The sequence below is a fragment of the Trachypithecus francoisi genome, unplaced genomic scaffold, assembly GCF_009764315.1.
Source record: "Trachypithecus francoisi isolate TF-2019V2 unplaced genomic scaffold, Tfra_2.0 Lachesis_group6, whole genome shotgun sequence".
Taxonomy (NCBI): Eukaryota; Metazoa; Chordata; class Mammalia; order Primates; family Cercopithecidae; genus Trachypithecus; species Trachypithecus francoisi.
Window position 1 is genome coordinate 44,916,868 of NW_022681471.1, and position 26,774 is coordinate 44,943,641.

General features: G+C 43.2%; 1 protein-coding gene across 1 annotated transcript in view; it reads right to left on the minus strand.

Annotated features, from left to right (window-relative positions):
• FRMPD3 (FERM and PDZ domain containing 3) overlaps positions 1 to 26,774 on the minus strand; it is a 73,887-nt gene that overhangs the window by 6,741 nt on the left and 40,372 nt on the right. Inside the window, 1 exon segment of the mRNA XM_033201371.1 lies at positions 16,481 to 16,836. Coding sequence (XP_033057262.1) covers positions 16,481 to 16,836 — 356 coding nt within the window.

Here is a 26,774-nt window from a genome sequence, read left to right on the forward strand (position 1 = left end):
TAAAAATGATAGGGTGGAACCTTGGGGAATTGGAGGGAAGGGTGGAGGGGGTGGGGATAAAAGAGTACACACTGGGTGACAGCTATAATGCTCGGGTGATGGGTACACCAAAATCTAGAAATCACCACTGAAGAACTTATCCGTGTAACCAAACACCACCTGTTCCCTAAAAAATTTGAAATAAAAATTAAATTAATAACCTAAAAGAGTGTAATGGATTGTTTGTAAACAAAAGAAAGGATAAATGCTTGAGAGGATGGATACCCCATTCCCCATGATATGATTATTTCACGTTGCATGCCTGTCTCAAAACATATCATGTACCCCATAAATATATACAACTACTATGTACACATACAAATTAAAAACAAAACACGAATAAAGGCAAAAAAACAAAAGAAGAGCAAACAACCCAAAGCAAGTGGAAGGAAATACATAGAGGATAGAAAACAATAGAGAAAATCAATGAAACTAAAAGTTGGTGCTTTGAACAGATAATACAATTGACAAAACTTTAGCTGGAAAGATCAAACAAAAAAGAGAATATTCAAATTACCAAAATCAGGAATGAAAGAAAGAATATCACTACTGACCATACAGTATGGAATTGATTATAAGGGAATATGAATAAGGGTATATCAACTGGATAACCTAAATGGGATGGAAAATCTTAGAAATATACAACTAGGATGGGTGCAGTGGCTCACGCCTGTAATCCCAGCACTTTGGGAGGCCGAGGTAGGTGGATTGAAATTCTGATCACTTGAGATCAGAAGTTCAGATCGAAGTTCAAGACCAGCCAACCAACATGGTGAAACCTTGCTCTATTAAATACAAAAAAATTAGGTGGGCATGGTGGCACATACTTGTAATCCCAGCTACTTGGGAGGCTGAAGCAGGAGAATAGTTTGAACCTGGGAGGTGGAGGTTGCAGTGAGCCAAGATTGTACGATTGCACTGCAGCCTGGGCAGGGCAACAAGAGCAAAAACACCATAAAAAGAAAGGAAGGAAGGAAGGAAGGAAGGAAAGAATTTGCCAAAACTGATTCAAGAAGACCAGAAAATATGAATAGACAGTAACAGGAAAAGAAATGGAGTTAGGAATTAAAAATCCTCCCTTACCCCCAAAAAAAGTGCAGGCCCCGGTGATTCACTAGTGGATTCTACCAAATGCTGAAAAAAAGCACTTATACCAACCTTTCACAAACCTTCCAAAAATCAAAAGAGGAGAGAACACTTCTTAACTCATTGTATGAGGCCAGTACTACCTTCATACCAATACCAGACAAAGATGTCACAAGAAAACTACAGACCAATGTCTTTCATGAATACAGACAAAATCCCTCAACAAAATACCAGCAAACTGAATTCAGCAACATCTAAAAAGAATTATACACCACGACCCAGAGGTGTATAAATACTAACAAACTGAATCCAGCAACATATAAAAAGAATTATACACCATGACCAAGTGGGATTTATTACAGTAATTCAAGGTTGCTTTAACATCCAAAAATCAATGTAATACACCATGTTAATAGACCAGAGGACAAAAACTACATGATCATCTCAATAGATGCACAAAAACATAAATAAAAACATAAATCTAACACCCTTTCATGATAAAACACTCAATAAACTAGGAATAAAAGGGAGCTTCCTCAATATGATAAAGGTTTTCTATAAAAAACTCACAGCTAACGTCATACTTGATTCGAATGAAAGGATAATAAAAGCTTAGATCAGGAAGAAGACCGGAATGTCTGTTCTCACCATTTCTTTCTTTTCTTCCTTCCTCCTTCCTTCTTCCTTCCTTCCTTCCTTTCTTTCCTTTCTTCTTTTCTCTCTCTCTCTCTCTCTCTCTTTCTGTCTTTCTAAGTCTGGGGTCTGTCCAGATGTTTTCACCACTTCTATCCAACACTGTACTGACTGAAAGTTCTAGCTGGGACAATTATGAATTAAGATGAAATATAAGACATTCAGATTGGAAAGGAAAAAGTAAAATTATCTCTTGCAGGATACAAGCTCAATGTACAGAAAATCAATTTTTTTTTTTTTTGAGATGGAGTCTTGCTGCGTCGCCAGGCTGGAGTGCAGTGGCGCGATCTCGGCTCACTGCAACCTCCCCCTCCTGGGTTCAAGAGATTCCCCTGCCTCAGCCTCCTGAGTAGCTGGGACTATAGGCATGCACCACCACATCCAGCTAATTTTTTGTATTTTTAGTAGAGACAGGGTTTCACCATATTGGCCAGGCAAGTCTTGAACTCCTGACCTCAAGTGATCCGCCTGCCTTGGCCTCCCAAAGTGCTGGGATTACAGGCGTGAGCCACCGTGCCCAGCTAGCAATGAACAACCTGAAAATAAAATCAGGAAGCCCTTCTATTTACAAATAACATAAAAAAGAACAAATAGTTATGAATATACTTTTTTTATTATTTAAACCTTATTTTACTTAATAATTTGTCTTTTTAAAATTTGACTTTGTCTTTATTATTTAACTAGTTATAAATTTAAAAAAAGAGGACAGGGCGGGGTCAAGATGGCTGACTAGAAATAGCGGCGATCAAGTTTCCCATAGAAAAGAACCATAATAAGCATATGAATCCTTTACCGGCAACCAACATATCCAGGTTTCTCATCAGAACTGACTAGGAGGTTGGCATGATCCAGGAGAGGAAGGAAGAACAATGTGGTGAGGTGGCCCAACTGAGAGTCACACAAGGCAAGGGAGCCCCCATCCCCCAGCCGAGGGAGCGACATCTCTAGGAGCAGGAGTGAACCGGATGAGTAGGGCCTGATGTGAACCCCTAGCAAATAGCAGCAGCCCTACAGAAGAGGGACCTGACCATTGAAAGAAAAACAAACAGAAAGCAACAACAGCATCATCAACAACAAAAGCTCCCACAAAAACCCCATCCAAGGGTCTTCGAGGTTTCAAAGATTGAAACTACACAAACTCATGAAAAGAAGGAAAAAATCACTGAGAAAAAACACTGACAACTCAAAACGCCAGAGTGCCTCTTCTCCAAATAATCGCAAAATCTCTCCAGCAAAGGCACAGAACTGGATGGAGGATGATAAGAACGAATTGACAGAAGTAGGCTCGGAAGATAGGTAATACAAAACTATGCTGAGCTAAAGGACGATGTTCTAAACCAATGCAAAGAAGCTAAGAACCTTGATAAAAGGTTAGAGGAGCTGCTAACTAGAATCAGTTTAAAGAGGAACATAAATGACCTGAAGGAGCTGAAAAGCACAGCACAAGAACTCATGAAGCATACACAAGTATCAATAGCTGAATCGACCAAGCGGAAGAAAGGATATTAGAGTTTGAAGACCACCTTGCTGAAATAAGGTATGGAGACAAGACTAGAGAAAAAAGAATGAAAAGGAATGAACAAAGCCTCCAAGAAATGTGGGACTCTGTAAAAAGACCAAACCTACGATTGATTGGAGTACTGGAAGGAGACAGGGAGAATGGAAACAAGCTGAAAAACACACTTTTGGATATTATCCAGGAGAACTTCCGCAACATAGCAAGACAGACCAACATGTAAATTCAGGAAATACAGAGAACACCACTAAGATACTCCACGAGAAGATCAACTGCAAGGCTGGGTGCAGTGGCTCACGCCTGTAATCCCAGCACTTTAGGAGGCTGAGGCAGGCAGATCACCTATGGTTGGGAGTTTGAGACCAACTGGACCAACACGGAGAAACTCCATCTCTACTAAAAATACAAAATTAGCCTGGTGTAGTGGTGCATGCCTGTAATCCCAGCTACTCAGGAGGCTGAGGCAGGAGAAACACTTGAACCTGGGAGACGGAGGTTGTGGTGAGCTGACATCGCGCCATTGCACTCCAGCCTGGGCAATAAGAGCAAAACTCCGTCTCAAAAAGAGAAAAAAAGAAGAAGAAGAAGATCAACCACAAGACACATACCATCAGATTCTCCGATTCTCCAAGGTCGAAATGAAGGAAAAACGTTAAGGGCAGCCAGAAAGAAAGGCCAGGTCACTTACAAAGGAAAGCCAATCAGACTAACAGCAGACCTCTTAGCAGAAACTCTAAAGCTGGAAGAGACTGGGGCCAGCCTGGGCGAGGTGGCTCACGCCTGTAATCCCAGCACTTTGGGAGGCCGAGTGGGTGGATCACTTGAGGCCAGGGGTTCAAGACCAGCCTGGCCAACATGGTGAAACCCTCTCTCTACTAAAAATACAAAAACTAGCCGAGTGTGGTGGCATGTGCCTGTACTCCCAGCTACTCTGGAGGTTGAGACAGGAGAATCGCTTGAACCCTGGAGGCAGAGGTAGCAGTGAGCCAAGACTGAGCCACTGCACTCCAGCCTGGGCGATGGAATGAGACCATGTCTAAAAAAATATTGAGGGCCAATATTCAACATTTTTAAAGAAAAGAATTTTCAGCCCAGAATTTCATAACCAGACAAACTAAGCTTCATAAGTGAAGGTGAAATAAAACACTTTCCAGACAAGCAAACGCTGAGGGATTTTGTCACCAACAGGCCTGCCTTACAAGAGCTCCTGAAAGAAGCACTAAATATGGAAAGGAAAAACTGGTACCAGCCACTGTAGAAACATACCAAAATATAAAGACCAATGACATTATGAAGAAACTGCATCACCTAGTGTCCAACATAACCAGATAGCATCATGATGACAGGATCAAATTCACACATAAGAATACTAACCTTAAATACAAATGAGCTACATGCCCCACTTAAAAGACACAGACTGGCAAATTGGATAGAGTCAAGACCCATGGGTGTGCTGTATTCAGTAGACCCATCTCATGTGCAAAGACACACATAGGTTCAGAATAAAGGGAAGGAGGAAAATTTACCAAGCAAATGAAAAAAAAAAAAAAAAAAAGCAGGAGTTGTAATCCTAGTCTCTGACAAAACAGACTTTAAAACAACAAACATCAAAAAAGACAAAGAAGGGCATTACATAATGGTAAAGGGAACAATTCAACAAGAAGAGCTAACTATCCTAAATATATATGCACCCAATACAGGACCACCCAGATTCATAAAGCAAGTCCTTAGAGACCTACAGAGAGACTTAGACTCCCACACAATATTAGTGGGAGACTTTAACACCCCATTGTCAATATTAGACAGATCAAAGAGACAGAAAATTCACAAGGATATTCAGGACTTGAACTCAGCTCTGGATCAAGTGGACCTAATAGACATCTACAGAACTCTCCACCCCAAATCAAGAGAATATATATTCTTCTCAGTGCCACGTGGCACTTATTCTAAAATTGACCACATAATTGGAAGTAAAACACTCCTCAGCAAATGCAGAAGAACTGAAATCATACAGTCTCACAGATCACAGTGCAATCAAATTAGAATAAGGATTAAGAACTCACTCAAAACTGCGCAATTACATGGAATTGAATAACCTGCTCCTGAATGACTCCCGGGTAAATAATGAAATTAAGGCAGAAATCAAGAAGTTCTTTGAAACCAAGGAGAACAAAGAGACAATGTACCAGAATCTCTGGGACACAGCTAAAGCAATGTTAAGAGGGAAATTTATAGCATTAATTGCCTACATTTAGCTAGAAAGATCTAAAATCCACACCCTAACATCACAATTAAAAGAGCTAAAGAGGCAAGAGCAAACTAATCCAAAGGCTAGAAGAAGACAAGAAATAACTAAGATCAGAGCAGAATTGAAGGATATAGAAACACGAAAAACACTCCAAAAAAAAAAACAAAAAATCAATGAATCCAGGATGTGGTTTTTTGAAAAAATTAACAAAATAGATAGACCGCTAGCTAGACTAATAAAGAAGAAAACAGAGAAGAATCAAATGGACACAATAACAAATGACACAGTGGATATCACTACAGACCCCACAGAAATACAGACTACCATCAGAGAATACTATAAACACCTCTATGCAAATAAATTAGAAAATCTAGAAGAAATGGATAAATTCCTGGACACATATACCCTCCCAAGACTAGACCAGGAAGAAGTTGAATCCCTGAATAGACCAATAACAAGTTATGAAATTGAGGCAGTAATTAATAGCCTACCAACCAAAAAAAAAAAAAAAAAAAAGCCCAGGACCACATGGATTCACAGCCAAATTCTACCAGAGGTACAAAGAGGAGCTGGTACCATTCCTTCTGAAACTATTCCAAAAAATTGAAAAGGAGGGACTCCTCCCTAACTCATTTTATGAAGCCAGCATCATCCTGATACTCAACTCAGGAAGAGACACAACAAAAAAAACAAAACTTCAGGCTAATATCTCAGATGAACTTCAATGAAAAAATCCTCAATAAAATACTGGCAAACCGAATCCAGCAGCACATCGAAAAAGTAATCCACCACAATTAAGTTGGCTTCATCTCTGGGATGCAAGGCTGGTTCAACATATGCAAATCAATAAATGTAACCCATCACATAAACAGAACCAAAGACAAAAAAAACCACATGATTGTCTCAACTGATGCAGAAAAGGCCTTCAATAAAATTCAACATCCCTTCATGTTAAAAAATCTCAACAAACTAGTTATTGATGGAACATATCTCAAAATAATAAGACCTATTTATGACAAACTCACAGCCAATATCATATTGAATGGGCAAAAGGTGGAAGCATTCCCTTTGAAAACCAGTACAAGACAAGGATGTCCTCTCTCACCACTCCTATTCAACATAGTATTGGAAGTTCTGGCCAGGGCAATCAGGCAAGAGAAAGAAATAAAGGTATTCAAATAGGAAGAGAGGAAGTCAAATTGTCCCTGTTTGCAGATGACATAATTTTATATTTAGAAAACCCCATCATCTCAGCCCAAAAACTCCTTTTTTTTTTTTTTTTTTTGAGGCAGAGTCTCGCTCTGTCACCCGGGCTGGAGTGCAGTGGCCGGATCTCAGCTCACTGCAAGCTCCGCCTCCCGGGTTTATGCCAATTCTGCCGCAGCCTCCCGAGTAGCTGGGACTACAGGCGCCCACCACCTCGCCCGGCTAGTTTTTTTTTTGTATTTTTAGTAGAGACGGGGTTTCACCATGTTAGTCAGGATGGTCTCGATCTCCTGACCTCGTGATCCGCCGTCTCGGCCTCCCAAAGTGCTGGGATTACAGGCTTGAGCCACCGCGCCCGGCCCAAAAACTCCTTAAACCGATAAACAACTTCAGCGAAGTCTCAGGATACAAAATCAATGTGCAAAAATCACAAGCATTACTTTATACCAACAATAGACAAGCAGAGAGCCAAATCGTGAATGAACTCCCATTCACAATCACTACTAAGAGAATAAAATACCTAGGAATACAGCTAACAAGGGATGTGAAGGGCCCTGTTAAGGAGAACTACAAACCACTGCTCAAGGAAATAAGAGAGGATACAAGCAAATGCAAAAACATTCCATCCTCACGGACAGGAAGAATCAATATTGTGAAGATGGCCATACTGCTCAAACTAATTTATAGATTCAATGCTATTCCCATCAAACTACCATTTTTTTTTTTTTTTTTTTTTTCAGCTGGAGTCTCGCTCTGTTGCCCGGGCTGGAGTGCAGTGGCGCGACCTCAGCTCACTGCAAGCTCCACCCCCTGGGTTCCTGCCATTCTCCTGCCTCAGCCTCCCAAGTAGCTGGGACCACAGGCACCGCCACCTCGCCCGGCTAGTTTTTTTTGTATTTTTAGTAGAGACGGGGTTTCACTGTGTTAGCCAGGATGGTCTCGAACTCCTGACCTCGTGATCTGCCCGTCTCGGCCTCCCAAAGTGCTGGGATTACAGGCTTAAGCCACCGTGCCCGGCCCAAACTACCACTGATGTTCTTCACTAAATTAGAAAAAGCTACTTTAAATTTCATATGGAATCATCAAAGACCCTGTATAACCAAGACAATCCTAAGCAAAAAGAACAACGCTGGAGGCATCATGCTACCTGACCTCAAACTATACTACAAGGCTACAGTAACCAAAACAGCATGGTACTGGTACCAAAACAGACATATAGACCAGTGGAACAGAACAGAGACTTCAGAAATAACACCACACATCTACAACCATCTTATCTTCATTGAACCTGATAAAAACAAGCAATGGGGAAAGGATCTCCTATTCAATACATGGTGCTGGTAAAACTGGCTAGCCATATGCAGAAAACTGAAACTAGACCCCTTCCTTACACCTAATACAAAAATTAACTCAAGATGGATTAAATACTTAAATGTAAAACCCCAAATTATAAAAACTGTAGAAGAAAACCTAGGCAATACCATTTAGGACACAGGCATGGGCAAAGACTTCATGACAAAAATGCCAAAAGCAATTATGACAAAAGTCACAATAGACAAATGGGATCTAATTAAATAAAGAGCCTCTGCACAGCAAAAGAAACTATCAGCAGAGTGAACAGGCAACCTACAGAATGAGAGAAAATTTTTGCAATCTATCCATCTGACAAAGGTCTAATATCCAGAATTTACAAGGAACTTAAAGAAATTTACAAGAAAAAAAAACAAACAATCCCATAAAAAAGTGGGCAAAAAATATGAGCAGTCACTTCTCAAAATAAGACATTTACACAGCCAACAAATGAAAAAACTGCTCAACAATCAAAAAAACAAAAAACAAAAAACAGGGCCAGGCATGGTGGCTCATGCCTGTAATCCCAGCACTTTGGGAGGCCAAAGCAGGCGGATCACCTGAGGTCAGGAGTTCGAGACCAGCCTGGCCAACATGGTGAAACCCCATCTCTACTAAAAATACAAAACTTAGCCAGGCATGGTGGCAGGCGCCTGTAGTTCCAGCTACTCGGGAGGCTGAGGCAGGAGAATTGCTTGAACTCAGGAGGTGGAGGTTGCAGTGAGCCGAGATCATGCCACTGTGCTCCAGCCTGGGCAACAGAGTGAGACTCTGTCTCAAAAAAAAAAAGAAAAGAAAAAAAATGCTCAGCATCATTGATCATTAGAGAAATGCAAATCAAAGCCGCAATAAGATACCATCTCATGCCAGTCAGAATGGCGATTATTAAAAAGTCAGGAAACAATAGATGCTAGTGAGGCTGTGGAGAAATAGGAACGTTTTTACACTATTGGTGGAAATGTAAATTAGTTCAAACATTGTGGAAGACAGTACGGTGATTCCTCAAGAATCTAGAACCAGAAATACTATTTGACTCAGCAATCCCATTACTGGGCATATACCCAAAGGAATATAAATCATTCTACTATAAAGTCACATGCACACGTATGTTTATTGCAGCACTATTTACAATAGCAAAGTCATAGAACTAACCCAAATGCCCATCAATGATAAACTGGATAATGAAAATGTGGTACATATACACCATGGAATACTATGCATCCATAAAAAGAAATCAGATCATGTCCTTTGCAGGGACATGGATGAAGCTGGAAGCCATCATCTTTAGCAAACTAACAGAGGAACAGAAAACCAAACATCACAAGTTTTTACTCATAAATGGGAGTTGAACAATGACAACATAGGTCACAGGGAGGGTAATAGCACACATCAGGGCCTGTTGGGGGTGGGGGACGAGGGGAGGGAACTTAGAGGACAGGTGAATAGGAGCAGCAAACCACCATGGCACATGTATACCTATGTAGCAAACCTGCACGTTCTGCACATGTATCCCACAACTTAAAGTAAAAAGAAAAAAAAGAAAAAGAAAAAGAAAAAGAAAAAGAAAAGAGAAAAAGAAAAAAAAAACAAGAGGTGCAAAATTTGTACACTGAAAACTATACAACATTGATGAAGGAAATTAAAGGAGATTTAAATAATTGGAATATATTCTCTGCTCATGGATTGGAAGGCTCAATCAATATTGTCATAATGATAGTACTTTCCAAATTGATCTATAGATTCAACATAGTCTCTATTAAAATCTCAGCTGACTTTATCAAAATCGACAGCTAATTCATGAATATAGAATCACAAGAGACCCAGAATAACCAAAACAGTCTTGAAAAAGAAGTACAAAGTAGGATGACTCACACTTTCTGATTTTGAAATTCACTACAAAGCCATAGTAATCAAGACTGTAAAGTGGTGGCGTAAGGATAGACGTATAGATCAAGGCAGTAGAATTGAGAGTTCGCAAATAATCCCTCACATTTATGGTGAAATAGCTCAATTTAAAAATGGACAGATGATTTGAATAGATATTTCACCAAAGAAGATATACAAGTGGCCAATAAGCCCATGAAAAGATGTTCAACATCATTAGCCATCAGGAAACTGTAAATCATAAGCATAATGAGCTACCACTTCACACACAATATGACAGACATATTAATAAGTAAAAAGATGGCCAGATGCGGTGGCTCATGCCTATAATCCCAGCACTTTGGGAGATCAAGGCGGGTGGGTCACTTGAGGTCAGCAGTTCAAAGCCAGCCTGGCCAACATGGCAAAACTCCATCTCTACTAAAAATACAAAAAATTAGCCAGCTGTGGTGGCACATGCCTGTAGTCCCAGCTACTCAGAAGGCTGAGGAAGGAGAATTGCTTGAACCCAGGAGGCAGAGGTCACAGTGAGCTGAGATGGTGCACATTCACTCCATTCTGGGTGATGGAGTGAGATTCTGTGTCCGAGAAAAAAAAAAAAAAAAAAAAGATGGACAATAACAAGTGTTGATGAAGATATGGTTAAAATTTAACCCTCCAGTATTGCTGATGAGAGTGTAAAATGGTACAGTCACTTTAAAAAACAACTGGGCAGTTCCTCTAAAAGTTAAACATGGAGTTACCATTTGACCAGTAATTCCACTCCTAGGTATATACTGGAGAGAAAGGAAAACATATGTCCCCATAAAAACTGTCCCCATATAAACATGAATGTTTATAACAACATTATTGATAATAGTCAAAAGGTGGGAAAAAAACAAATGTCTATCGACTGATGAATGGATAAAGAAATGTGGTATATCCATACAATAGAATGTAATTCATCAATAAAGAGGAACGAAGTACTGGTGCATGCTGCAACATTAATGACCCACGAAAACATGCTAGGTAAAAAAAGCAAATGACAAAAGACCATATATTTTATTATTCCATTTACACAAAATGTACAGCATAGGCAAACCTATAGACGAAAAGTAGACCAATGGTTGCTTAGGGCTGGGTAGTGATTAGGAGGGAAATAGGGAGCGACCGCTAATGGGTACAGATTTTGTTTTGGGAGAGGCAAAAAATGTTCTAAAATTAGATTGTGATAATGGCTGTATAACCCTGTGAATATATTAAGTATATTAAAAAAATTGTATTGTGCACTTCAAATGGGTGAATTTTATGGCTTCAAAATTATATCTAAACAAAGCTGTTAATTTTTTTAAAGCACAGCTCTGGGCACATGATGAACTCTCAATCTTTAAAAAAAAAAAGAGCAAAAGGCTGGGGGTGGTGGCTCATGCCTATAATCCCAGCACTTTGGGAGGCCGAGGCGGGTGGATCACCTGAGGTCAGGAGTTTGAGACCAGCCTGGTCAACATGGTGAAACTCCGTCTCTACTAAAAATATCAAAAAATTAGCTGGGTGTGGTGGCAGCTGCCTGTAATCCCAGCTACTCAGGAGGCTGAGGCAGGAGAATAGCTTGAACCCAGGAGGCGGAGGTTGCAAGGAGCCAAGATCATGCCACTGCACTCCAGCCTGGGCAACAAGAGCAAGACTCTGTCTCAACAAACAAACAAACAAACAAACAAACAAACAAACAAAGCAAAAAAGGGTACTCTGTATTGTGAAGGGACTTTATGTGGTTTATCGCACACAATCCTGTCAAATTCCTCATGAAGCAGGTAATAGTATTATCCTCATTTTACATATGAGGAAACTGAGACAAAGTTTCTGGCATTTAGTTATGATCACATAGCTAAGATATGGCAAAACAGGGACTGGAACCCAAGTCTCCGTGACTTCAGATCTCAGGCTCTTGCAATTTCCCATAGACCATGTTGCCGCTTTAAAGATAGAATCAATGAGTGGGGTTGGTTCGAGCCTTATTGGGCTTTATTGTATCTCAGGAACTCTGGGTCAGTTGGGGGAATATTATGTAATTACCCTCCATCCAGGCCTCTGAGACTTAGGGTATAAGTGCTCCAGAGGAGCAATCAGCCAGGAGTATGAACTATAAGTTCATGATGTCTCTCTACATCAAGACTTTGTCCACAGGTCCTGGGGATGTACCAGGTGCTAACTACCTATAAGACAGCTGAGCAATCAGGATAGCCAGCCTGGCAATAAGCTGCCATCAAAGGTGGCTCCAAGTGGCATACCCAATAAGCAGATAGTGACTCCTCTCAAGCAGAGGCTGGATTCTAAGGATGGCTTCCCTCCCTGCAAGATGGAAACATCTGTAAGCATAGACTGTCAAGACCAGGTAATGCCCTGTCCACCACTTGGTACTATGACTTCCAGATCAGAAGAAAAAATGTGCCTGGAGAATCCCAAATCTCCTCCTGGCAGAAGATTAGAAGTGCCAGTAATGCCAGGTGCAGCTGGCTGATGGTTCAGGACAGTATGCCTCCCAGATTGCAAATATGTTGTAAATTGCTCATCAGCTTTCCCCAAGGGGGTTGCCCTAGTCTATCTCTCTGTACTCAGTCACTCAGAAGACTCACTAGAAAAAAAAATGCTTGCAAAGAATAGGACGGTGATTCAACTGGAGTTATGTTTGAAAATATATGCAGCTTGGAATACTATGCAGCCATAAAAAAGGATGAGTTCACGTCCTTTGTAGGGACATGGATGCAGCTGGAAATCATCAGTCTCAGCCAACTATCGCAAGAACAGAAAACCAAACACCACATGTTCTCACTCATAGGTGGGAATTGAACAATGAGAACACTTGGGTACAGGAAGGGGAGCATCACACACTGGGGCCTGTTGTGGGATAGGGGGAGGGGGAGGGACAGCATTAGGAGTTAATGGGTGCAGCACACAAACATGGCACATGTACGCATGTGTAACAAACCTACACACTGTGCACATGTACCCTAGAACTTAAAGCATAATAAAAAAAGAAAATATATGCAGATATATATATATATAAAAACATACGGTCTGTGTGACATTGACTCACCCAGCATTCTAGTACTTGGCCCTGCTCTATTCTATAGTCCAGTAATCACTGGTCATAATGACGACCTAGAGGCCTTGCAAGAACCTCATGCTCTTTCTGAATCATCCAAAAAAAGTCTACTATGTTCAGTCTTACTTTAGTACTCTGTACATGTTGCTGGGTTTTAACTACATGAAAATTGGTAAGCCACTCGTGGGATATATAGTAACCATTAACCAAAATGTTCAATTCATCCGACCAAACTGTTTTCTAACCATGGTAGAAAATGTAGAGTGAGTTCCTCCAACTGAGGCCTTAACAGGGGCCCTCAAAGCCTTTTTCTCCTGGATTCCCCCAGGATACAGAGAGCTCAGGGCTGCAGAAAGATGGTAGCTGCCTTTGGATTGCCCACCACCTCATTACAGATAGAAAACTGGCATTTTTCTAGACCTTTCTCTAAGCTCAGAGCCTTTCTGGGCCCTCAAACCCAGGCACTGCTCTGTTGTATCTGTTGAATCTCTCATATATAAAAGCAAAGGTACTTACGTTATTGACCTTATCCTTTTAATCATCTGTCAGTATTTCCCCTCTACTAGATTGCAAGCTATGTGAGGGCAAGGATCATAAGGACCATGTCTGTTATTCATGGCTGCATCTTCTGCACCTGGCACATGATGAGTGCTTGATTTGTTAAGTGAATAAGTGTAGTACCTTTGGTGAGGCTACTGATAAAGCCCAAGAGGGAGTCCCTTCCCTACCATGTCCCCATTCTCCTTTTTTTTCTGAGACTTGAAGGAAGATGATGTTTTCACTTTCCCAGTTGCTGGTCTAACTTCATCCTTTAGGCCCAATAGGCTGGGCCCTGAGTTGGACTTGGCTGACAGCCAGCAGGTGATGTGGGACAAGAATAGAGCTGACCAGACCTCTTCCTCCCTTTCCTGAAAAACCGGGACCTAAGTGGGCTGTGGCTTTGGACCCTGGGGGAAAAGCCCAGATAAAGTTGGGAGGATACCTATTCCCTATTGGCCTTTGTTAAGGAACAACAGTTGGCATTGGGGCTTCTGTTCTGGGATGAAAGTGTAGGAAACTGATTTCAATTTTGGAGCTTGGTCCTAAAAGTCTACAATATCAGGAACTGATAATCCTTCACTGTAACCTGAGCTGAGGTCTCCTCAGTTGTGCCCTTCCCTTCTTAGAGGTAGTGAGGCAAAATGTGCACACCAAGTCCTAGAACTTTGCTGGGGCAGTGGCAGCTCAGCGAACTCAAGTAGAGACGCGAGGATCACTCCGCCCCACTCCACCCACCAAGAGCACCTAACAGTTCAAAAAACTAAGAAACGGGGTCCAAGATTTAAACTATGTACCTAGTGATGTGATGCCTAGTTCAAGTTCTCATGTTTCTGGCCAGAAGAGATGGGGAAGGAAGAGCAGAACTTTTTGTAGGTCTCTGCCCTGAGCTGATTACTTCTACCCAAGAGGGAGAAGTATGGCAAAAACACACACATCACAGTGGTCCATCTGGCTCCTGCATGGACACAGAGGCCCTGTGCTGGAGGCAACCTGAGCCCCCATCATTCTGCAGGCCAAGGCGGTTCTCAGAAGTCAGGAAAGTGGTTGGGGGTGGGGTGTTCTAAAGCCATGCCTAGCCCATAGAGAATGCAAGAAAACAGATTTGCCTTTGGAAAAGCAACATGGAATGTTGGAATGTGTTCAGTGAGGCTGCGGGAACATAGGAAGCACATATCCCTCTAGTTGCTGCCACTATCCCCACAGCAAGGGGAATACTTGGGGTCAGCATTGGCTAGGGTACTGATGGGATGACAAAAAACTGTTAGGTAGGGTGGGACTACAGAGCCACCTCCAGGGCCTTCTGAAAATGGATTCCTTCTGAATAATCTTCACTGTCACATTTGGTCTTTGGCTGGGTTCCAGGTTCTTCACTTTATCTTCCCTTTTCCTTTTCTCCCTCTCTAGCCTACTCAGTAGGAAGTATAGTTTACTTGGATGTGATTAGAGAGAGGAAGACCAGAAGTGACAGTTATAATGCTAATGCTGGCTTTCCATCATTCGGCCATCTGTAGGTTTGCTAGTATGGCAGCCTCTTCAGAGTTGTTCACCTGGAGACTTGCAGCAACTCAGCCCTCTGGTTTCTTACTATCCTAAGTCAGCTCCTTTGCTTTTCTATGTGGAATCTCCTTCATACGTCTTAGGGCCACCTATCCTTTCCCAAATCTGTGTTTGATGGATTGCCATTTAGTTCCTGTGGACAAGGTCATGAGGCATGTCATGATGATTGTGATGAAGAGACAAGAGGTGAGAAGATGTGTATGGGTGAGGGGTGTCCACAGCCTTCTAGGTCTGGGCCATCCATCAGGAGTGTGTTTCTGCTCTCAAACACCTCGATGGAGATCTGATCTGACTACTGCTTGTTTGATTGTTTGTTTTTGAGGGGGAGTTTTGCTCTGTCGCCGAGACTGTGCAAAGTACAATGGCGGGATCTCAGCTCACTGCAACCTCTGCCTCCTGGGTTCAAGCGATTCTCCTGTCTCAGCCTCCCGAGTAGCTGGGATTACAGGGACCCACCACCACACCTGGCTTTTTTTTTTTTTTTTTTTTTGAGACAGTCTCACTCTGTCACCCAGGCTGGAGTGCAGTGGCATGATCTCGGCTCACTACAACCTCTGCCTCCTGGATTCAAGCGATTCTCCTGCCTCAGCCTCCCAAACAGCTGGAACTATAGGTCCACACCACCATGCCCAGCTAATTTTTGTATTTTTAGTAGAGACGGGGTTTTACCATGTTGGCCAGATTGTTCTCAAACTCCTGACCTCAGGTGATCCGCCCACCTCAGCCTCCCAAAGTGCTGGGATTACTGGTGTGAGCCACCATGCCTCGCCTTTTTTTTTTTTTTTTTTTTTTTTTTTTTAAAGTAGAGACAGAGTTTCACCTTGTTAGCCAAGCTGGTCTCAAACTCCTGACCTCAAGTGATCTGCCCGCCTCAGCTTCCCAAAGTGTGATCTGACTACTCAGAAAACCACAGTCTTGAAGAAAGAAATAGTCAAGCAGCAAGGGCAAGTGGGTTGAGAGTATTCAGCATGTGAGGAGGGCAAAGTCTCAGCTTCATTCACTTCTGGGTGCTGGGGTGGAGGAGCACTTACTGCATCTACATGAGCCTTAGGTCTAATATGTGAAGTATCTGTTCTTTGAGCCACCTCCTTTTCATCAGACCTTTATATTCATTTTCACCTCCACTTCAACTGAGCCAGAACACCTTTAAATTTCCTCTAGATCTCCACACTGCTAAAGCTTTGCCTTAGATCCAATGCAACCATTTAATTGGCTCTATATATCATGTTTGGTATTTTAATAATACATTCATTGGTTGACTCAATCACAATGTTGTCACAGGTATCCTTTGTGAAATAGGTACATGTGAAGGTCAGCTGTCTTTCCCACTGGGCTGTGCCAGCTAGGATACAGTGCTACAGTTTTCGCTCCTGGCAAATCAGGCACTGCTGGCATGGGGTGAGCACTAAGGCAGAGAAGCTCTTCCCTCCATGTCTCCAGGGTCCAAAGGGCCCCTGGCACAGCAAAAACCAACCGAGGTTGAGCCCTACCTGCCTTGATCATTGGAGGTGGAAGTGGCTGGCTGGCAGGCCTGGAGAAGACCATCTTCCTGGAATCCAGCAAGAGGCGGCAGTAACCCGCGATCAGGCAGGCAAAGTTGGTGGCTTCAGGCCACTCCATCAACAGCACCAGAGGCTGCAGAAGAGAAGAGAAGAAACATGAAGACATGGGAAGGAGGGAGGCAGATGCACTTCCAGAGGCATGGTAGCTAGGAAAAGATGACTTGCATAATTAAAGGAACCATACTTTCTGAACCAAAAATTGAGGCACAGGGCTTGACAAATAGTTTCTTCTGATTTGAGAATTTCTTTGTAATCACCTCTTACCCAGGTATCAAAATTAAATCAATCTTTAATTATACATTTAATGAACCACCTTTACTGAAAAGGACTAAAATTATATAACCTCATGTGACTGCTATGTAGCTGTATTTGTGTTTGCCAGGGCTTAGCAGATGTACAGGCCAGCTGGGAGAGCGGGGGTAAAGTTGGGAATCTAGGTTAGACTTCAGAATGGCCTAGATCACCCTTGATTCTAAGTTCCTTGGGTGCAAGAGCTATGTCTTGCTCATCTTCACATGCCCCCTGTAACACCCAGAATACCGCCCTGGACATAGAGGAATCTCTATGGAATCAAGTCGTAACTCTGCCTTTAGGGCCAAAGTCTTTCTGGCCTGCTGTTCTGCTCAGAGCATCATGCTCGGCCGGGTGCGATGTCTCATGCCTGTAATCCCAGCACTTTGGGATGCCGAGGCGGGAGGATCATCTGAGGTCAGGGGTTGGAGACCAGCCTGGCCAACATGGTGAAACCCCATCTCTACTAAAAATACAAAAATTAGCCTGGCATGGTGGCAGGTGCCTGTATTCCCAGCTACTCCAGAGGCTGCGGCAGGAGAACCATTTGAATCAGGGAGGTGGAGGTTGCAATGAGCCAAGATGGTGCCACTGCACTCCAACCTGGGTGACAGAGTGAGACTTTGTCTAAAAAAAAAAAAGCATCATGCTCTATCCCTCTTCTTTTATTTCCCTGTGTCTTTGAGATGTTGTTAATTGGTGCTTATTAAAAGAACTCCTTGGTCAAATATGTTTGTGACATTGGGTTAAATAACACTATGCAGATAGTTTTACTATGAGAATTCATAAGACCCTTTAATATATCGTTGTGCACTGGGAAACCTCAAAAGAAAGGCTTTAATATTCTAAGTTTTCTGAATTTATTAGACCACAATGATCTATTTTTATAGAACATCTCATGGTAACAAGGTTGTTGTTGTTGTTAACCCACTTTGGGAAATACTAGCATACATTGTTGACTTCTGTTCCTAACTCTAAATCAGTCAGATTAGTCCTGGGGTTAACTGGTTAACTGCTTCAGAGACCAGGCAATGCTATTCAAGAAAATCAGCACTATTTCAAGAAAACCTCCTAGTATCTGTATTATAATTTTAACTGTGGCTTGATCAAGTTTGAGTCAGACTGAAGTCAGCCTTGGGAACATTCTCCTTGGAATAGGGTAGTGGTTTCCAGATAAAGATCACTGAAGACTGGATAAAGAGGGAGCCACGGGGCTGTGGGTCACCCAGACCAGGCATTAAGAAATATGAGAATTAGGCAGAAGAAATGAGGCCCCTCTCTGACCAATGAGGAGCTACTGCAACAGTCTAGGAGAGAGGTGGTTAGGGCCTCCACTAGAGTGGTGGCTGGTCCAGTGAAGAGGAAGGGACATAATGAAGACCTGATAGAACTTGACCACCAACTAGATTAGCCTTCCTTGGCGGAATCACCATTACCTGGGGCACAATTCTGATTCCAAACCAGCTCAGCTGTTAGCTAAAGTTGCAGTGGTTTTCTTTTTCCCAGGATTCCAACACAGAGCATGAGTTGAATATTTTGTAGTTCATATAGGCCAGGGGTCAACACACATTTTCTACAAAGGGCTAGAGAGTAATATTTTAGGCACTGTGGGCCATGCGGGCTCTGTCACAACAACTCAGCCATTGTACATAGTGTGGAAATAGCCACAGATAATCTGTAAATTAAATAAATAGGCATGACTGTGTTCTAATAGAACTTTATTTACAGAAACAGGCAATGAGTCAGATTTGGCTCATGGGCCATAGTTAGCAACCTGATCTAGAAGTGAAACTTCTTTCTTGCTTTTTTTTTTTTTTTTTTTTTTTTTTAAATAGAGACAGGGTCTCACTATTTTGCCCAGGTTGGTCTTGAACTCCTGGGCTCAAGTGATCCTCCTTGGCCTCCCAAAGTTCTGGGATTTACAGGCATGAGCCACAGTGCCCACTGAAGTGAAACTTCTTTACAGCTAGAAACAATTGTATTCATTCATCACACATCTCAAGTTATTACATTTGCTAACAGCAATCACCTTCTTTGGAAGTTCTTCTCTTGGCTTCTGTTTCTGTGAGCTGTGTTCTGGTTCTGTAACCTGATCATTTTCATCTCTCTCTTTGGCTGGCTCTTCATGTGCAACCTCCTCGCCCTAGCTATATCCTAGGCTCAGTGTACAGCCCTCAATTCTTCTCCATCAGGATGTCTGCTTTAACCTCTATGCTGGCGATTCAAAAATCAACATGCCCAGTCTACTCCCTTGAATTCTTTTCCTATCGCAGAAATCATGTAGCCCTATGTCTATACCACACAGTCTTGTGTTGGATCAAATACTAACTTGAATTCTTTCATAGTTGTTGTACATTCAATTACAATGCATGCCACAATAAGGCATTTGGACTCTGCCCCAACTTTAAGGCAACAAGTTAGTGATGCTCCTATGGAGTTCATGCAATACCATTGGGAGGAAAAAGGAACAGTTTGTACCCTGAGGAGCAACAGCTTTTTTTTTTCCAGTGAGAAAGGGGCCAGAGATAGGTATTACTTTTTAGTCATTATTAGGAAGGGGTAGAGGGGACATTCGTACCTCCAGTTAATGAATGCTTCTCAGTCACAACAGAATAGCCAAACTTGCATACAACAAAATAAAGACAAAAAAGTATGGAAAGGAAATGAACTTGAGGGGCAGGGAGTCAGATACCCCTTCTTGCTGTCTTGCTGCCACTGCAACCCTGCCACTGATGGCAGAAGGATATACAGATACTGAGATTTGAGTGTAAATGGTGGCTACTACCATTACCACGAGGGCCCAAGACTCACTAGGCTTGCCTCAGGGGTATGCACATCACAGCCATCCCTACTGCCACTGCTTCATTTCAGGACCTTATCATCTTCCTGCCAGATCAAAACCCCTCACGGTATGTGTGAGTGGGTGGCCCTTGTGCTGAGATACTGAGCCTCTCGGCTTCTCAGCCCTATTGCCTCTGGCCACAAGCTGCCTCATCTAGTATATATGTATGCCTCATTTGTTTGTATGTTTTGTCATATAAATTGTGACATTTCTCATGATATGGAAAAGGCTGGGACACACTAACCCAAGAACCTCCAATAACCTCCTGACTGGCCTTTCTCCCTGTAGTTTCTACCCACTTGAATCCACTTCATCTCATATTGCTGCCTGAAGATTCTTTTGTACTTTATATATTATTATTATTATTAGTAGTAGTAGTAGTAGTAGTAGTAGAAGAAGAAACGTGGTCTTACTATGTTTACCAGGCTGATCTCAAACTCCTGGCCTCAAGTGATCCTCCCACCTCAGCCTCCCAAAGTGCTGAGATTACAGGCATGAGACACCATGCTTGGCCCTGAATGACCCTGAAGACTCTTTTTTTTGTTTTTGTTTTTGAGACGGAGTCTCACTCTGATGCCCACACTAGAGTGCAATGGCAGAATCTTGGCTCACTGCAGCCTCCGCCTCCTGGGCTCAAGTGATCCTTCTGTCTCAGCCTCCCAAGTAGCTGGGATTACAGGTGTGTGCCATCACACCTGACTAATTTTTGTATTTTTAATAGAGACAAGGTTTCACCATGTTGGCCAGGCTAGTCTCGAACTCCTGACTTTCAGTGATCCACCCGCCTCAGCCTCCCAAATTCTGAAGGCTCTTTCTAAAGCACAAGTCTCATTGTCATTTAAAATCTTCAATAGCTCATCACCTGTAGAAAATCCAACTGCCTTACAATGGCATACAAAGCCCTTCAGGACTTGCACCCAACCTCCATCTCCAACCATATCTGCATTAACTCCACTGGCGCTCCCCTCCCATCACTGTCCCTCACCTTATACTCCAGCAATTACAAAGTATTTATAGTTCCTCATGTTCCTTCACATCTTCATGCCTTAACCTATGCTGTTCCTCTGGCTGAAATGCTCCTGTGCCCCGCTTTGTCCACCCAACAAGCTGCCATAAACTGGCTCGATGCCTCCTGGAGAACATGACAAAGTGAAAGATGCATCCATGCATTCCAGAACCAAGCCAACCTACTTCCTGCCCTCATGGAGCTTACAATCGAGCAGGAAATAAGACATAACCCAAATCAAATAACCATGCAAATAAATATGATTGCGAGGTGTGATAAGCACTTTGAGGAAAACGTATAGAGAGCTACCCAAACGTAGAATGTCCTGGAGTGTTACGTGGGTGGGTAAGTGTGAATGTGTGCGTGTGTGACTAATTTGGTTTCAGAAACTGGAGACAGCTTTGAGAAAATAGCATTGGCTGACAAATATAATGTGAGACCATTTGACCAAAGTAGAGGCCGAATGGCTGGCTGACTAATGAGCTGGCCGGCTGCAGGGCAGTCTGACTCACTCATGCCCTGGTTGACAAGCCAGCTCAGGACAGACAGAATGCCTAACGGGCTCACATTCTCACCGCTGAGCTACCTGGCTGGCTTGTTGGCTGGCTAATGGACAGAATTACTGACTGGAGGCTGGGAGAATGGCTGATTGACTTCATTGACCACTTCGGTTTCCCCTCTTACCCCCAATATAGCCCAGTGACAGTAATAAAACAGCACGAAAGCAAAACCCTGTGCACAGAGAGGGCCAAGCACATCCCGAGCTGGCTCAGCACAGCACAGCTCATCAGGAGCCTCTCCTTGGCATCCCCAGACAGCCAACTTGGCCCCAGCATGGGCCAAATGCAGCTCGCAGTAAAAGGAACACAGACATACATTTTGCCAACAGAAAAATGAAATTTTTGCCATCAGGTAAAAATGAAATCAAAAGCAGGCAAACAAAAAGGTTGGACAGGTTCCTTAGAAACCTTCAAAAACAATTTTTTATTTTAGATGGGATTTTAATGATCATGACATGTAATGTAATGCTTGTCCCTACAGAAAGCACTAGAGAAATAAAGCTCAAACATGAGAATAGGAGACATACTGGGCCACAAGATATCCCTTGGGACATTCCTTTGATGATTTCTTTTTCCACCTTATGTGCTTCTGTGGTAATGGGGTATGGTAATGGCCCAGGTATGCCTCAGTCCCAGGCTGCCATCTCTTGAAGAAAGATATTTGAATACTACCTTATGTTTGCTCCACTAAGAGCAAGTAAGCTGAGTGAAAACTAATTAATATGCCCAGGACATCTTCAAATGTAGCATGAGGAAAGGAGAATGGAGTTGGAGGCATGAGCCAGCCAGGAGAAGGTACAGCAGGGATTCATTTGACATGCTCCAGCCGCATCTCCTTCCCAGGGTGCCCTGGGAGCTATCAGGCACTTAGCACTCTGAGATGCCAACTAGGAAAAGGATTTTCCCTGGGGTAGCCTTCACTCACTCTAGCATCCCTGAAAACAGGAAAAGGATGGAATCCAGGGGCCTGGAGGGGAAGGGTAAAAGATGATGGTCTAGAGACCCAAGGGATCAGTATATTTGGTTCTTGCCTCCACAGCCCTAGGAAAGGCTAAATGGGCACAGCCAGCCAATTTGGCGGCAGGGCAGAATATCACTTAAGGTAGAGGTTCTCAGGCCAGATACAAATTAGAATCACCTGGAAGTGGTAAAGACTTGTATACCCTGGGCCCCAACCCCCCAGAGTTCTGATTTTAAATGGTCTGGGAGGAAGAGTCTGGGCATCCAGTGGTTTTTAAATCTCTACATATGATTCTAACGTGCAGTCAGGGCTGAGAACTACTTTAAATGGATCATCTTAATTTCACCAGACCCTTACAGAATATTACCAGACCAGAGTGGCCTATCGAGGGGGAAATGGGCCAAGTCTGATTTCTAACTTCCATGTCCCCTGTTAAGGGTTCAGACAGTCCTTCTTCAGTGTATCCTATGCAGTTGTGTGCCGGTAAACATTTCACAACCAGTTCTTTCTTTCTTTTCCTTTCCTTCCTTTTCTTCCTTCCTTCCATCCCTCCCTCCCTCCCTCCCTCCTTTCTTCCTTCCCTTCCTTTCTCTCTCTTTCTTCCTTTCCTTTCCTCTCCTCTCCTCTTTCTTTTCTTTCTTTCTTCCTTCCTTCCCCTCCCCTCCCCTCCCCTTCCCTCCCCTCCCCTTCCCTCCCCTCCCCTCCCCTCCCCTCCCCTCCCCTTTCCTTTCCTTTCCTCTCCTTTTTTCTGACTGGATCTTGCTCTGTCACCCAAGCTGGAGTACACTGGCATGATCACGGCTCACTGCAACCTCTGCCTCCCAGGCTCAAGTCATCCTCCCACCTCAACCTCCTGAGTAGTTGGGATTACAGGTGCCAGCCACCATGCCCACCTTATTTTTGTATTTTTGTATTTTTAGTAGAGACAGGGTTTCGCCATGTTTGCCAAGATGGTCTGGAACTACTGGCCTCAAACAATCCACCCCTCTCAGCCTCCCAAAGTGCTGGATTACAGGCATGAGCCACTGTGTCCAGCCCACAGCCAGTTCTTTCAAGTAGTAATTTGTAGCACTGGCCAATTTCCCTGATGTACATACACCCACCATGGCTGCTTTCAAACTATCAACATGATGGCACTGAACAAAGAGATGGGGAGAGATGTGCCCAGCTGGCTCTGATGCACTGTGTGGGCCAGCTCCAGCACACCACTGGCTCGGTGGGTAGATTCTTACTGAGCCCAGGGAAGCCATTCTCTAGTAAGAAGCTTCCCAACCCTGCTCTCCCAATTCCTTCCCAGAGCCACCTCTCACTAAACACAAATATTGCTGATATAAAGCACCTCTAAGAAGCTTTCCTTAATACCCCCAGCCAGAATTTGTCCTCCCCTGTACTCCCCTAACATGCTCTTGGTAGCTCTCCTATGGCACTTCCGTCTGTGTGTCATGTATTTGTGCAATTTTTTTTTTTGAGATGGAGTCACATTCTGTTGCCCAGGCTGTAGTGCAGTGGCACAATCTCAGCTCACTCCAACCTCCACCTCCTGGGTTCAAGTGATTCTCCTGCCTCAGCCTCCAGAGTAGCTGGGATTACAGGTGTGTGCCATGACACGTGGCTGATTTTTGTATTTTTAGTAGAGACAGAGTTTTGCCATGTTGGCCAGGCTGGTCTCGAACTCCTGACCTCAGGTGATCCACCCACCTCAGCCTCCCAAAGTGCTGGGATTACAGGCATTAGCCACCATGCCTGGCCATATTTGTGCATGTCTATCCTACAAGCTGGGTAAGCTTCTTGAAGGCAAGGAGCCATGGTTTTCTCTCTTTCTCTCTTTTTCATTTTTGTGGAGAACGGGATCTCGCTATATTGCCCAGGCAGGTCTTGAACTCCTGGGCTCAAGTTATTCTCCCACTTCTGCCTTCCTAAGTTCTGGGACTACAGGCATGAGCCACTGCACCCAGCAAGCCATGCTTTGTTCTCTTTTAATTTTTTTTTTTTAATTTTTTTGAGATGGAGTCTCACTCTGTCCCCCAGGCTGGGATGCAGTGGCATGATCTTGGCTCACTGCAATCTCTGCCTCCCAGGTTCAAGCAATTCTCTTGCCTCAGCCTCCCAAGTAGCTGGGATTACAGGTGTGTGCCACCAAGCCCAGCTGATTTTTTTTTTTTTTCATTTTAGTGGAGATTTAGTGGAGACAGGGTTTCACTATGTGGCAAGGCTGGTTTCGAACTCTTGACCTCAAGTAATCTGCCTCCCTTGGCCTCCTAAAGTGCTGCGATTACACACATAAGCGACCGTGCCCAGACTCTTTATTAAAAAAAAAAAAGAAAAAAATTTCTGTGTTTAGCATGCTTCCCAACAACAGCAAGTTCATACTAAATGACAGTCAAATCTAAACCTTGATCTTCTTTTCTCCCTCAATCTTCCCTTTCTCCTTTCACCACAATATCATCCATTTTGCTTCTGCTGGGCACATAGTACCATTCTTCAGAGTATTTGGGACCCATGAAGTAGGCAGAAGGGCTAGGTATAATAAGACATGTGCATTGTCTGTGCAAGAGTGGTATGCAGGGGAGAATATGCACCCACATCTTACTGATTTCACATGTTTCACATCTCCTCTTTTTTTTCTCATTACCACTGCTGTCCCTCCAGCACAGGCCCTTGTTCCTTCACTCCTGGACTAGTGCCATGATCCCCTCCTCACTGCCCTAGCTCCACATTAGCTTTGCTCTCACCCATCTTACACCCTGGTCCAAGTCAACTTTTATTTAATCACCCCTCTGCTCAAAGACCTACTGTGGATTCTCACTGTTCTACCACATTGAATCTAAATTCCACAGACTGGCCTTTGAGGCTTTTAACCAATTTGTTCTGCCCACCCCCAATCTCTGCAATCTCTTTTCTCGTTATTCTGCTCTCCAGCCAAGCAACTATGCTTATCGACCTGCACATATGGCTTGCTTATTTCTGTGCTTGCTCCTTGCCTTTGAACACATCCCACTTCTCTCTGCTAATTCATGCCTATCACTTCAAGATCCAGCTTAAAACACCCTCTTGTGGGAAGTCAGATCTGGTTAACTCCTTCCTGTTCTTTTGTTCCATATTCCAGATCACACTTGTCTGTAACATTTACTTCCTATTACTTTTTCTTTACTGATGTTTTGCTTTTGAAAAAATAACAGGTCTCATTCATTGAGTACTTACTGTGTGCCAGGCAGTGTACTAAGACATTTTATGTACATTTTTTTCATTTAATACAACGGGCCAGGTGCAGTGGCTCATGCCTGTAATCCCAGCACTTTGGGAGGCCGACTTGGGAGGAATGCTGGAGTCCAGGGGTTCAAGACCAGCCTGGGCAACATAGCAAGACCCCCATGTCTAAAATTAAAAATAACAATAATAATCCTGATAAAAACACTTTGAGATAGGCATTCCATTTTGCAGTTGAGGGAGTCAGGATTCAGAGAGGTTAAGACACTTCTGAAGGTCACACAGCTAGGAAGTAGTAGAGCTGGGATTTGAGCCTTGTCTGATTCCAGAGCTCTATACATGTTCTGATGTTGTGCTTTTAAGGCAGGTCGTGTGTCTTTGTGAATCTAGTCTCTCTCCATGACAATGTAGCCTCTCTAGGGCAGCATTCATTCCCACAACTGTGGCTGGATCACTCCCAGAAATAAGCATAGTGCTCCTCACTCAGGCAACACCCACTGATCCCCTGTTCAGCCTGTTTCCTCCCAGAGCTCTGGTAATATAGGTTTCAAGCCTGTGCATTCTCAAAGTGGTTGCATTACACAATCACCTAGGAAACTGGAAAAAATAAGTAAATCCTGATGCCTGGGCTTCACCCATGACCAATGAAATCATAATCTCTGAGAGTAGGACCCAGGCATCTGTTTTTTTCTTAAAGCACTTAAGGAAATTCTATTGTGTAGTCAATGTTGAGAATCCCTCAAAACATAGAAGACTCAGTTGGAAAGCTGTGTCTCTATTTTAAACCCCTTTTATTTCTCAGGAAGCCACATCTCCCCTGCATGCCTTGTCTTCCCTGCCCCCTTCTCTGCCAGTCCATTTGGCTTTTTACCCAACAACATCTGAGGAGGGCAGCAACCATTGGTTGAGGAGGTAGCCACAAGCCAATTAAACATCGGCTCCAAGCCAGTTCCTAAACCAATGGGAATCCTGTGAATCACAGGTGGAAAAATTAACATATTAAAGCTTTCTGGGTTTCACAAAGACAAAAATGAAGCAAATAATGTTCTGTTTTAGAAACAGCAAACACTCCACCTCTTAATCTGCTACCAATATCTCCCCCTGGGAAATCATTTAAGAAAGGAAAGTTGCAACTCCTCTAAGA